The 13,774-nt window shown below is 35.2% G+C and overlaps 4 protein-coding genes across 4 annotated transcripts; 1 reads left to right on the top strand and 3 right to left on the bottom strand.

Annotated features, from left to right (window-relative positions):
• Positions 1–1,142: 1,142 nt before the first annotated feature.
• On the bottom strand, positions 1,143–6,541 carry PHYBLDRAFT_180340 (hypothetical protein). Its single transcript, XM_018438299.1, has 28 exons — positions 6,411–6,541; positions 6,290–6,339; positions 6,112–6,235; positions 5,986–6,048; positions 5,746–5,884; positions 5,575–5,671; positions 5,321–5,423; positions 5,226–5,253; positions 5,119–5,156; positions 5,020–5,069; positions 4,837–4,941; positions 4,676–4,746; positions 4,405–4,603; positions 4,303–4,330; positions 4,176–4,237; positions 3,710–4,128; positions 3,513–3,625; positions 3,370–3,431; positions 3,169–3,307; positions 2,958–3,097; positions 2,859–2,897; positions 2,686–2,793; positions 2,472–2,600; positions 2,304–2,401; positions 2,116–2,230; positions 1,901–2,019; positions 1,596–1,806; positions 1,143–1,491 (listed from the first exon to the last, which is right to left on the bottom strand). Exons 1-28 carry the CDS (start codon positions 6,526–6,528, stop codon positions 1,276–1,278), a joined length of 3,183 nt encoding a protein of 1,060 aa, XP_018295185.1. The 5' UTR covers positions 6,529–6,541; the 3' UTR covers positions 1,143–1,275.
• A 2,467-nt stretch (positions 6,542–9,008) lies between these two features.
• On the top strand, positions 9,009–9,895 carry PHYBLDRAFT_109406 (hypothetical protein; the record flags this gene model as incomplete). The annotated part of the gene is made up of 2 exons (XM_018428113.1): positions 9,009–9,356; positions 9,440–9,895. Coding segments are annotated over 2 exons (804 nt in total), but the record flags the coding sequence as incomplete, so codon positions are not given.
• A 1,402-nt stretch (positions 9,896–11,297) lies between these two features.
• On the bottom strand, positions 11,298–11,987 carry PHYBLDRAFT_142657 (hypothetical protein; the record flags this gene model as incomplete). The annotated part of the gene is made up of 2 exons (XM_018430852.1): positions 11,298–11,861; positions 11,916–11,987. The coding sequence occupies 2 exons, from the start codon at positions 11,985–11,987 to the stop codon at positions 11,298–11,300; spliced, it is 636 nt and encodes a 211-aa protein (XP_018295187.1).
• Positions 11,988–12,716: 729 nt separating this feature from the next.
• PHYBLDRAFT_165638 (hypothetical protein) lies at positions 12,717–13,472 on the bottom strand (the record flags this gene model as incomplete). The annotated part of the gene is made up of 2 exons (XM_018435270.1): positions 12,717–13,280; positions 13,350–13,472. The coding sequence occupies 2 exons, from the start codon at positions 13,470–13,472 to the stop codon at positions 12,717–12,719; spliced, it is 687 nt and encodes a 228-aa protein (XP_018295188.1).
• Between the last annotated feature and the right edge of the window lie 302 nt (positions 13,473–13,774).

The following is a 13,774-nucleotide window of genomic DNA, read 5'->3' on the forward strand; positions in this document are numbered from 1 at the left end:
TATTTAAGGTGGGCTAATATTATTTATTCCTAAGGTTTCTTATGTGCTTTTTATACTGTTATTAATTTTAAGTATTCACTACCCATTTTCACTACCCATTTGTCTAAATTTATGAAAGCCTTTCAAATTTCTATAACTGTCTTGATAACCAAAAGTTCTCCTGTGTAAATTCAATTGCTATATAGTGTGCCATTTGATCCTTAACTTTACCTACTATTCTACTATTTATTTCAATTGGGGACAAAATTGCAATTGTATATAGTATTTGCATAATAATAATAATAATAATATATGATGATGACAAGAATGTTTCTGATATCATTGAATTAGTTAAAATCTCTGATGTCTATGAAGTCTTTAAAACATCTAGAGCCCTTAGAGCTATTAAGGCCCTTATAACCCTTATAACCCTCGTACCCCTAATAACCCCTATAGCCCTTAAAGCACCTAAAATCTTCCAAGTCTTTAAAGTCTCTTAAGTTTCCAAGGTTTTCAATGCTACTAAACTCTTTGAATTATCTGATGTTTTTGATATAATCAAAGCTTTATTTAGTAGAGAAATTAAGTTTCCATACTTATTATACATTTTTCTTAGTTGATGTGATTTAAAAAACAGAGAAAGTGAAAAATTAGAAAATCTTTAGATTTCCATGTTGCTAGACAATGCGATTAGATTCTTTTCATATGAAAAAATATTTCAGTCAGTAAACTACTGTCTTCATACCTTTCAAAAAGTCATTGAGTCATCTCTTTTAAATATTGGGCTATTTTAAAGAAGATTCTTGGCACTCTACTTGTTCTCATTGTTCATCTCAATTGGAAACACAAGTACATCATGAGTTACCTGTGCAAGAGTAATTCACAAATGTGTTTTAAAAATATAGAGGATGTTTCTACTTGAATTTTTGCTTACTTAAAACGGCGAGCATCTTTAGAAAAGAGATTCGGATACTTGGTGAGCTTCACTGTCAAGGCAAAGGGTTTAATTGACCTGACAAGTAACAGAAAATGCCAAAAGCTGGATCTAGATAATATACTAAATGGCAAGTTTCTTACAATTATTATAAACATGACCACGTTTATAATTTTTGGTAGCTTTATCAGCATTTTTTTTGGTTATTGGATTTGAGACTCCCGCCATTGATCTGATAGTAAACTTTATGTTTTGTTTTAAAGTGGTATATAAATGTATTCTTCTCAAGAAATAACAATAATAACAATAATAATAAGAATAAGAATAGAGTAGATTAAAGAACTTTTTTTTATGCAAATGGCTTATTCATAGTCTGCCATAACTTCATCTAGCTTCATGAGCCATTCGCTGTAATTTGCGCTCGATCTTTGATCAGGTGATCCAGTAGGTGTCTCTGGAGTAGCGCTCTTTGCCTCACTATCTGCTCCCTTATTCACATCATGAATCAAGCCAAGTATAACAAGATATTCATCAAAAGTGAAAGCAGGACCATTTTCGCGGATACTACGTATAAGTCCCTGTAAAGACAAAGAGATACATTAGATAAGAGCAATAATAATTTGATATTCTTCATGTACTATAGTGTATTTTCTATAAAAAAAATCAAATAGATAAAACTTACTTCACTTCCTAAATTATACAGCTGGTAATAATCACAGGCACGGTCGAGTGTAGAGCTTTGTGAAGATGGTACAAAGTTACTAAGGTTCTGTTGTAAAGCAAGAATATTACGAGCCATCTTCTGAACACCATTCTTGTTCATTCTCTTGATATAAGTTGCCTCAGAAATCAAAAGATGAACAATGAGAGCGGGTAGTCCATCAAAAGCAAACCTGATTTTTAGAAGAAAGAGAAATTGAAGTAGGTAAGCATTTATGTTTTAAGGTCTCTCTTTTTTTATATAGTAGCATATATCAAATAACTCACATTTCGTCTTTTGCAGGCAAGGAGGCATTAATACAATCATCAACTTCCATAAGGTCAGAGTTGAGTGTAATGACATACGGATCAGGCTCATAAGTCTCATCTTCCAAATAATAATTGCCCTAAAATAAAAAATATATTTTGAGTATACACACACTACGACTCATTTCTTTTGATGATGATTATGCTGGTGTTGCTGAATGAATGTCTATAGTTACCTCGCGAATAACCATCTCCAGATAATACATGGTATGACATCTAGCTTCTAGTCTCAAGGTAAACAAGCAAGTTTCAGCCAGCTGCTGATATGTTGTGAGTAACGTATCAAAGCGCCTGAAATTCAAAAAAAAAATAGCATGAGTCTCTTATTTAGCTTTACACGTATTTTAATTTCAAGTTGTCATACACAGCAGTCTCTCCACGTAATGATAACATGACAGGGTTAGGATCTTCATTTTCTGGCTCTTTTGCGTCCGATTGAGACCAACGCCTCGAATTAGCTCCCTAAAATAGATAGACGTAAAAAGAAATATAATGTAAATACCACCATCAGATTTGTTGGTTTCTAACTTACCTGCGAAGATTCAGGCTCTTCAGAAAGATCCTCTTCATTTGGATCCTTATCCGACACTGGGTCAACAATGGACACTTTTGTAGTTTGACGTGGAGTACGTAATTCCCAAATTTCACGTACAAACCATTTCTAGAGATAAGATTCAAAAACAAAACAAAACCAAGAATACCTGTGAATATCATAAGAGCAGAATAAGCTCAGGATATATAATTACCAGACTGTGATAAAGTCTTCCGAGGGCTATTAATCTCTTAGAATCAAAAATCAATTCATCCGCCTCCAGTTGTCTTCCATCCTTCAACTTCAACTCCATTGTAATTTCCTGGGCGTAAACAGTAAGTATACCATAAACCATTCCAGCTTAATATTAAGTGTTTATATACTTACTGCTTGACCAAGAGCCCTGATAAATTCAGCATCGATTTTCTAATGTGGTGGATTAACATATTTGAAATGTAGCCTCCATTTTCATGTGTCGGCACTTACACTATCTTCATTAAAAAAGGGATTCTGAGTAAGAAGTCCAACAAGACTTTCATCCTGTGCCCAATCACCACTGGTGCTAATGTTCATCTCAGTAACATTAACTTCTTTGCTACCATGTGTACTTCCTCTCACGACCATAGCTAAAGAGGAAAGTAATCATTTGTTAATATGTGATCACAATTCTTTATATATACATATAAACATGACTTACAGTAAAATCGCTGGTAGCACTTCTCATAGTACTTGAGAAGAACCACCTCAATCATTCGTATGTATTCTTCTGTGTGGAATGGCATGCTGTGCATTGTTCGACACAGACTTTGAATAACTGAAATCAATGCTACAGCACTCTGTAGTATTAAAGTAAGCATATCGCCTTGTTTTTATGCCACAGATATTTGAGTATTATTACCTTTACAATAGGAAGTTTTGAGTAATTCTTGTAGTTACGATCGTCTTGGAATGCATCCATGCCTATAAATTATTATGGTTATTATATCGTAATATTAACCACTGATAGATTATAGTAGACCCTCCCCATTTCTTATATCTTACCCACTGTAGCATGATGAATAAGCTGCATAACCTTCTCTTCAATTTGAGGCAGGAAGACATTAATAGCAAAATCATCCAAGAAGCTACCAAACCCTTCTGAGCCCTGGTCATCACTAAATTTGAAGAATATAAAAGTGTTTTTTTTTAATATTTGTTATTGTTATAATCAATCAAAGCATGTTCACAAATTGACTTACTAGTTCGGAAACACTTGGTGCAATCTTTGAAGAAAAGCCATGGTAGGTTTCAACAATACACTCACATTGTATGCATCTGGTTTTACCAGCACCTTGTGGCCTTTAGAGGCCATATCACTGGCATATTTATCAATGACACTTGAATGAGGAAAGCTTTCGGATCTATCAGTGTCAGAAAATGAAAACCCGCTAATCTGCTTCTTAAAAGAGCTATAAAGGTTGGTTCGAACTCTTTGATATGCTTGTTCAAGATCTTGATCTTCAGGAGATTCTGTAAATTTGAAGAGTAGTTTGTTTTTCTCGCGTGTGCTAGAAAATCCGCTCTTTCCAGATGCGTTGTCGGGTGTAAGGGCAGAGTGTTGGAGTGAAGCTGGTGTGCGTTCCCGACTGGTGAGGTAGTCTTGAAGAAGAGATCGAATCTACAAGTATATGAGATAACTTGAGTCTAAACCTTAGATCAACTTACTTCAATCTGAACTGGTTTCCAGATCTCGTGAAAGTGGTATATGTTGAAGACGTCCTCAGAGCCTATGTTTTTATTATGAGATATTATTAAACAAGTTTCCGGGTTTTTCATTTCTCAGATATATTACCATTGAATTCTCCTTTTCTGATAGCTCTCTAGAAGCCAACAGATTAAACATATGTTCGAGTACATGTATCCATTTACATTATTTTTTATCTAAATCTCAAACCTTTTTAATTCTTCGTGCGCATGTTTCCAAAAACCGCTGGCCTCGAAGTACCGCTTCCATTTTTGAATACAGAGTCCACAACAAGTCTTTCAAAATTTCATTTTTGGCTTCCGTGTTGGCTTTATCAAGAAAGTACATATCACTGTCCTCTGAAGCAGTGTCTCTTCTGACGCTAGAGGTGTTTGATTGTTCGGAGTGTCTATAGATATAAAACGGTTGTATACAAATAAGAATAAAAATATACTCCATCGTAGGAATGTTCTACGCTTACCTTTCCTCTACCTGCGCTATTGTTTTTTCTACCAAGGCATATATCTCGAGAGGAAGTCTTTCTTGAATAGTCTTCGAATTATACATTATGTCAATGTAAATATTTTTCAGACTAGTGTGAGTAAATAGATTTATGAAAAATATACAAAAAAAGGCAATCACCTCTAGTGCAGGGGGTACTTGGCCTAACATTGCCAGTGCTTCCATAATAATCTCCATGTAATAATACGAGTCGGTTTCTGGATTGATTTCAAGGTCTTCTGCCAGCTAAAAAAAACACACGCACACAATTAAGTAATATTATTAGGATATTTATATTTCTAGCTTTATAAAACTATATATTACCACATCATTTTCATCAAGAGCAAACATATCCTCATCCTTGATATTTCCATCTAAATATACATATGAGATAAAGACAATTGGATATTTATTGATACTTACCTATCGTAGATCGTTTACGCATTGCCAAGTCATCAAAACTTTTTGCATAATAAATCAGATACAAGTCTACCCAATTCTACACCATAGCCTTATGTATATATATTTACCTTCTTGGAAGAATCTTAATATCTGGCACTATATATTAACACGTTAGTTTATTGATATCAAGATCAAAGCCTAGGTGGATGACCCAAAAACATACATTTCTGTTGATCGTGTACGTACTCAGCCCAACGATTATCACAGTAAGAGTTCTTTAAATACAAATGGTTATGGAGCTCTTCAATTAAGAGATCATAGAGAACCTATTTGGTAAAAATATAATAAAGAGCATAAGTATCCTGTATAAAATATTTCCTAAAAAACATAAAGTATTATACTTGCATTTTTTTGGGTAGAAAGTGTACGTCTAATATCATCCAAGGCACCAATTTGAAGCATGTCGTCCTTATTTACTGTTTTCCATGACTCTACAAGCATATTAGCAGCAGCATAAACATGCTTGCTGTTCATCAAACTCTCCAATTTCTCTGGTGTGGTACGGGTCTCTTCACTACACAATCCATCAGTCTCGGTTCAACTCTCCTGATCAAACAACATGAATTCTTCTCGTCACTGTTCCCTCACATTGTCTCTAAAAGATTGATCATCTCTTTGTATTGCTGGCTTTTGTGCCACATATTCAACAAGTCTGTTCGTTTCTCAAGCAATTCCTCTTTGCACTTTTTTAAATTGATTTTCATCTGCGCGACACGATTCTGTGAGTCTTCGATAGAAAAGATAAAGAGAAAGCATTAATACATTGATTATTGGCTTGTAGTCTGTTCTAGATTTATTTTATTTTATCCGCATATATATCCGTATTACCATTGATGTGTTGCAAAACGCCTCCAAAGGTACCGATGGAATTATTAAACCCTTGGTAGTAATCTAACAGGGCACCAAGATTCAGATTAACCAATTAATAGTTGTAAATTCAGATCCAAGTTTTACCATCCACAATTGTTTTTAGTGCAGCATCAAGGTTTCCGAGAATTCTTTGAAATGCCCCGTAGTCCTTCCCCTTGCCGACCGAGCTGTCATCCATCAATGCAAGTGCCAAAGTTACGGGATCGAACTAACAGAATCCAGAAAAATTAGCTATAAGTCTCACTATCTAATCAATATTTACATTTTCGTCAAGCATGAATCCCCAGCTGTTGTGAATATCGCGCAGGACAACTGTATTATCATCGCGATCGAGACACGATGAGTATGTAATGTAGGATAAATGTGTGCCTGGTTGTCGTTACCTTCCATCTCTGAAAAGTCACCAATTCTGTCTGAATTATTCCTTTCATCTGCGTAATAGCCATTGTTTCCTCTCTGAGAATATTCTCCATTAGATTGCAAGAATGGATTTGAGGCCATGGTACTATTTGCTTATAAGCCAAGAATAATTCACGAGCTCCTGTAAAGAAGCAAAGGTCGGTCTTCAAATACATCCAACCAAATTTAGAGAAACATCATGCCCACATCAAATCGACTACTTAGTTTCTTAGGTCTGGTAAAATCGGCAAAATTGTATTTTTTTTTATATACATATACTTTTAAGCTGCAGTTATTTTCTTTATTTCTTTAGGTTAGATATAAATCCTTTTATTTCTATCTTTGTTCTACTGAGTTTATGTACCCTTTTCTTTAATTAATACACTTAATGTGTATCGAATTTGTTTATAGTCTTTGAGTATTAAAAAGAAATAAAAGATAAAAACCCAAAAAAATTCTCGAGATGAGCACTATATTTTATTGTTTTTAGAGTATGCACCCTTACGTACCTTGACAATGGTACTCCTAGTATGAGCCTCTTTAATAAGCTACTTTCAGCTTAGATAGACTAAATAAAAGAATTTGAATTAGAGCGGTGTCTGGTCACCAATATCCCATCATATCCCATTAACTGAGGTACCTGATTATTGGCTGTAATGACAGTAGAATGGCGAATAATTCAAAAGACCCTCAGGACAATTTATTCTAGACACCCAATACTACCAGTTATTATGCTGTACGATGAACTTAGTTGACAATGGATACTGACTTTAATAACTGTGACTACAATTTTTTTTTATTAATGTTTCTGCAGCATTAAATAAGATTTCGTTTCATTTCATTTAATTTTATTAATACTGTATCGCCCTATTTATTATATACCTATTTACACAAATGTATATAAAACTTGTGCTCTGGACTATATTTTTAGTATAAGACAATATACATATACATATATATGAAAGCCGAGTCTTTGTAATTGTAGAAAGCCAATTTTGTTACCCTGGTTACAAATAAGATTATGTTTTATCAAAACCTATACTACAAATATACTACAATCCTTATCCTAGCCGCTTGTAACTGTCAATACATATAAAGCATTGATGCCAATTTATTTTATAATCCAAACCAGTTGCTTACTAGATCTCACAACAACGAATTCTTTAGTAGCATATCGTTTTGATTAAAACGCCTTTTGAACTGATATTAGGTTCGATATTATTTTGTCGTTCCAAGCGCAAAAGCCTATAATTACCAAACGCAGATTTCAATTGAAAAAACGCAAATATATTTTCTTTTTATAAATACAATAAAAAAAAAGCCATTAATTCCTGTTCCACTAAAAAAAAAAGAAGAAAAGAAACAAAAAAAAAAAGAGTACAGGAACCACTTCTTCCTTCTTTTATCTCATTTTATCCATGGCCACTCAGAGGCATGAACCTCTAAAGTCTACCAATAAAGACGATTCTGAAAATGACTCAATGTCGTCGGATGGCGAGTTTTCCCTTTGCGAATATGATTTGGATGTTGTCGATGATGCATTACTGAATCCAGGCAACTCAGAATTTAAAGACCATTTTGGATTCAATATCCATGTCAGGACAGACGACGAGGATTCTTCAGACTCTGATTCCGACCCTGAAGACGTTCCTTCAAAACCACCTTCCACTCCCAACCCAACCGGTCCCAGTCGACACTCTAACGACTCTTCTGTACAGCAAAAATCTCTTTTCTCGAGCGATGACGACGAAGCCTCTATTGATACTGCAATGACTACTCCTACAACCATTAAAAATCATTCTCTTTCCATCTCTTCTCTTGAAGAAGGTATTACTCTCGGTTCTACTTCCCCGCTCCCCACTCAAGAGCGACCTCCTACAACACAGGCTCCCACGACACAGGCTCCCACAAATCAACCTCCCGCAACTCAACCTCCTGTTCTTCCTCGTCTCGATACTAGTCCTCGACAACCCTCTCATCGTACAAAACCTAGACCGGATAGTTACAACAAAGCATTGCCTGCTCTTCCACCCAACGTATCCGAAGAAATGAACAATCAACGTCATATACGTACCAGCAGTAATGCTAGCACCATGTCTTTCACAGCTTTCAATCCTTTCCGTCGTCCTGCTTCTCCTGCAACTTCTACCCGATCTTCTATGACCAGTATTCGCCAGTCATCCATCGAACGTCCTTCACGGGCTTTCCGAGAACGACAGAGCAAACGCATGTCAGAAATCTGCAAGAGCCCTGCACAGCAGACTATGTCCATGAATTTCCAGCACGTGCACTCAGTTCCTCCTCCTGTCAATAGCTACTATGAAATGCTCTTGTCAAAATTCGGTAGAACTTCGCAAGAAACTCAACAGCATGATTCATTGAAACAAATGGCACTCAAAGAAGATACATATGGTGCACTTGAGCTTGCTCAAGAAACATCTCCACCCGGGGTTTACGATTGGGGTAAGCACAATTACAAAGACAAATATATATATATATATACTTTTAATGATAAACAAAAAAAAACTATACCAAGAATTTGAGACTAATAAAAAAGGGGAACAATAATCAACCATATAGATCTATGGAGACGAGTAATTGCTGACCCTGACAAAGTGGTCCGTACAGAACTCCGTCTTCTCAGACAAAATATTGGGCGTGGAGTGCCTTCTTCTATGCGCGGAAATCTCTGGCAACTCTTTTCTAAATCACAAAACAACAACGGAGATCTAGAGAACGAATACAGAGAATTGCTGAACCGCACCAGCCCTCACGAGAAAATGATTAAGCGTGATCTTGCCCGAACTTTCCCTACGCATGCCTTTTTTAAGGATAGAGACGGAGAAGGCCAACAAATGCTATTTAATGTCATCAAAGCCTATAGCCTGTTTGATCAGCAAGTTGGTTACTGCCAAGGACTGGCATTTATAGTCGGGTGCCTCCTGCTTTATGCAAGTCAATAATTTTATTGTTAATCTACGCAGAAAAAAAGAAGTAGAAGAAAAAGAAACAGATATTAATATTAAACCTTTTGCAGATGTCGGATGATGCTGCATTCTGTGTACTAGTGAAATTAATGGGCCAATATGGACTCCGTGGCCATTTCACACCACAAATGGAGAGTTTACATGAACACATGTATCAATTTGACAATTTATTACAGCAAAAGTATCCTGAAGTTCACCGCCACATGGAACTTCAAGGGGTCAATCCGAGTATGTATGCGTCTCAATGGCTTCTCACTTTGTTTGCCTACCGATGTCCCCTTACATTGGTCATCACTGTAATGGATTTGGTTATTGCTGAGGGCACTCAGGTTGTGTTACAGTTTGCACTTGCTTTGATCGATCGCAACCAAGGCACCATCCTCTCTCTTTCTTTTGAACCCCTAGTCGAGTTTCTTGTCAATGGGATATTCAATGTTTATGGAGTAAGTAAAATAACATTTCTTTGTTTTCTTTTTTTTTGATGTATACTTCTTTATTTATTTCTTGATATAGGATGGTCGACAACAATTTGTAGAGGATGCTTGTGAAATTGATATCCCTCCACGCCTACTTGCTCGACTGGCCAAACAATATGTGGTGGAAGCTGCACGCGAAGCAAGAATTCAATCCCAAGAGGATCATTTGAGAAAAGTAAATGCTGAGCTATCAGAGCATGTGCGACGCCTTGAAAAGGCTTACAAGACACTTGAGACCGAGTACCAAGAGGTGACTAAACAGGCAATTGAGACAAAGATGGCCATGGCCGGCATGGATAATCAAAATCAAGAAGTCAGACGTAGTATGGCACAGCTCAAGGCTGATTCTGAAGCCAAGTTAAAAGAGGTCTCATACAATTATGAGGCTCATATTCAGAGTCTACAAGAGGACAAGGATAATTTGGTAAAAGCCAACTCAACCCTGGAAGAACAACTGTCCGAAGTTGAGTCGACATTGATTATGTTGAAAATGGAGTGTGCTGAAAGAGAGAGTGAGTATGAAGTGACGAGACGGAATCTTCATACAGCACAAAAGAACCAAAACATAATGTCCTCCTAAAGTAAGATGGCCATATCTAGTCATACTTTTCTTCTTTCACTCTTTCCACTTGTTCAATATTTACTCTTGCGAGCTGTTCACAAGAGTGTGTATATATCCCTATCTTCTACTTCCCTTATCTTCTAAAAAGGTGTGATTTATTTTATCATCTTATTACAAAACTTGACCCATATTTTTTTTTACTCCGTCTATCCTTTTATTACATCTATACTTTTCTACTCTATTCATAAAAAAACGGGTTACATACCCAAGTTAAATGTATTTTATATCTACATACATAATATGATTGGTATAAATAGTATAAAAGAATGTGTACATGGAGAGCAGATGATTTGAATAATTGATCTAAGCCTTTTAATCACCTGTTTTATAAACTGTATTGAAAGCCTACAACTTGTACATAAAGTATAACTTATATTTACATTGGTAATTCACTCACACACCAAATATAATTTGCCCTTGAATAGACTTTTGGCTTTACTACAGCAGGTATTGAATAAAGATTCAATCAGCTCAAGTTCATTTCACGCTACTACCTACTTTTTTGAGATACCCGGTCATGCTTAGAAAACACATTTTTGGCGTTTCATGTAACATTGAGCTTATTTACTTAGCAATTGATAAGAATCTATGGTTTCTATATCATATTAATTATATATTCTTTTTTTAAAAAAATTTTAACCATTAAACATATCCAGCCAGCTGAGTACAGCGAGTACATAGTGGAGATTGATAAAATTTGACCTTTTATTTATTTCATTATTTCCTTGGTATTTAGCAGAGACTAATAATCATATTTAGAAATAGTAATAAAATAAAAATCATGATCTACGCTATCTTTATCCAATCACATAAAACAAAGGTATATTCTTCTAAATTAAAAGGAAGCAAAGATTTGAGTCTGAGGGCTTTATTTATAGTTGGAACGGTCCTGTCCAAAACTACGAAAGCATTCCAACTAATATCGTCCAAATCTGATATTTTTTTTAGTTGGATGTGTAAGGGATTTCCGTATTTCTTTAGAAATTTCTCCAGTTGTTTCACTGGCGAATCTTCATCCGTGATGGGTACACATAGTAATCTACCAACATAAATTTCTGATTTGGATGGAAGACTTGGTATAGGATATATGGTCTTGTTATCAATAACTAACCCGTTAGTGTATAGTTCTTTACATATCTCCTTTGAAGATAGAATATATTCATGGGCATTGTAAGGGCAGTATGTGTGGTCAAGAGCGCATGATTTTGATAATTTCTTGGAACTGATAACTTTTTCATTTGGGAATTTGGTCTTAATAGCATCTAACAGAAGGCGATCGCTTACTCTTGGAGAGCAAAGGCAGAATATAATACTATTTTCCTTTGTACTGCGCTTCCAGCAGGGGATCCGCTTTAACCATTTATTAGACCAAGCTTTACACAAAACGTATTATAGCTACAGTACCTCGTAGTCTTCTTCGCGGATAGAGTTATCAACACCATTAGACTTTTTCTTATAAATGGGCCAGGATTTCATGGTTATGATAGAGTGAATTTCTCTGTTCGTGGGGTGTATGTGAATTAATATTTTTAAATACTAAAAGCCATAGTAGACTGATTTAGTTAAATACTTGAACAGTCTGTCGATTTTAATAATTCAAGTCTTTTTCTTTCATCAATGTTCCCATCAATTAACAGTTTGTCTGTTAGAAACAATCCAATGTAAACAATGGGCTGCTTAAACACTTAAACTGGCCAGTAAAGGACAGAAAGTATACATACCTACATAAATAAAAAATTGTGGATAAATCAGTTTAGATTTAAAAGTTTTTTTTTATAGTAAAGTTAATCATCTACTAATAAAGGCGTCTCTAGCACAGAATAGCCCTTTTTTTTTTATTACATATGACTTAAAGCAAGTACTTTTATTAGGAGACAACGCTCTATTTTTTATGAACAATGTTCAAGAGCTTCAAGATGTGTTTTATTCAGAGTTTATATATAGGCTTACTTGTTAATGCATAATTAACGTATAGATTATATATTAACAAAGAAAAAAGTACAATTAAACCAATTTATAATTGACACATCTATCTTTACTAATTTCTTTATTGCTGGAAATCTAAATGTACATGCATACCAGTGGATATACATATCTATGTGTGTATGCTCCAAGCCAAGCTTACAAATAATAAGCCATTGAATAGAGTGTACAAAAATTCTCCAAAGTATATCCTTAAACTACTTTGCTGCCCAGATTACAAGTTTATGGTATGACAGTCGGCTTCAGCTTTAGTTTCCGGGTTTTGTCAGTGTGCCAGGTAATAGACTTAGGAAGACTCTTAAAAGGTCCATCGCTGTCAGGAGTAGAGTCCATGGTGACAATTGCATCTCCTTGGAATGTCTTTGTGTCCGGTCTAACCTTCAAATCTATATCCAACAGGCGTCCGTACGGAAGAAAAGACATTGCTAGTGTCTCATAGAGTACAGCCTCTTCTATAATTGGAACGTTTGAAACCTCAACCACGGTTATATTGTAGTTTGCTGGGAGAATAGGCATTGGCTGTATATTATACTCTCCAACGACAACTCCCTTTACACGCAAATCTTGGCAATCTTTACTTCTAAACAGGACAAACTCGTATGTCAATGTATCTTGCTTTGTTAATACTGCTGTCTTGCATTTACTGAGATCTTTCAGTCCACGATAGCCCTCATCCGAAAAAAACTCTCGTACAGCATCAGCTAGCTCTTCAAGAGTAACGTCAACATCGCACAAGCAAAATACTACGCCATTTTCTTCGGTGCTACGTCTCCAACATGTGTATTTCTTTTTTTTGTTTTATTTATTCTTTTAAGATTTAGCTAGAAAGTATATGTTTAATGTTAATAAATTTACCTCGTAGTCGAAGCTGCAAAATCCAACAGTTGGTATAGATGAAACTTTTCTCCACAAAGCAGGTGCTGCCGAGACTTTGTTTAATACAAATCTTTTATACAAGTATCTGCCTAGTCTACACATTTTTTAAGGGTATCAGCTAAAGATATATATAGGTATAAGTCTACCCTCAACTAAGTTCATGCGTTTTTGCTGTGTTTTTATAGTGGATCTTTATTTATAAAGGAACCATTGCAGTTAAAATAGCAGTGTTAATATTCATAATGTCGACCTTTTCTTTTTTTTTTAAAAAAAATGAACAGAATATTATTACTAGACCATTAGTATAATGTACACTTTGATACAATGCTTTCTTTAAACCAGCTTATTATAATCGTTCCTGTTTTTATAGAAGACTATGTTTGTTCCAAGACAACATTTTTTAT

Source organism: Phycomyces blakesleeanus (genome assembly GCF_001638985.1).
Source record: "Phycomyces blakesleeanus NRRL 1555(-) unplaced genomic scaffold PHYBLscaffold_5, whole genome shotgun sequence".
Classification (NCBI taxonomy): Eukaryota; Fungi; Mucoromycota; class Mucoromycetes; order Mucorales; family Phycomycetaceae; genus Phycomyces; species Phycomyces blakesleeanus.

What these genes read in the sequence shown, in the direction of transcription:
- PHYBLDRAFT_180340 (XM_018438299.1), bottom strand. Translation starts at nt 6,528, where the DNA reads ATGGCCTCAAATCCATTCTTGCAATCTAATGGAGAATATTCTCAGAGA. An exon ending in TTGTAGAGTCATGGAAAACA is followed by an intron (nt 5,424 to 5,574) that starts GTAAATAAGGAC and finishes TTTACCAAATAG; the next exon opens with GTTCTCTATGATCTCTTAAT. An exon ending in AAGTACCCCCTGCACTAGAG is followed by an intron (nt 4,747 to 4,836) that starts GTGATTGCCTTT and finishes TATAATTCGAAG; the next exon opens with ACTATTCAAGAAAGACTTCC.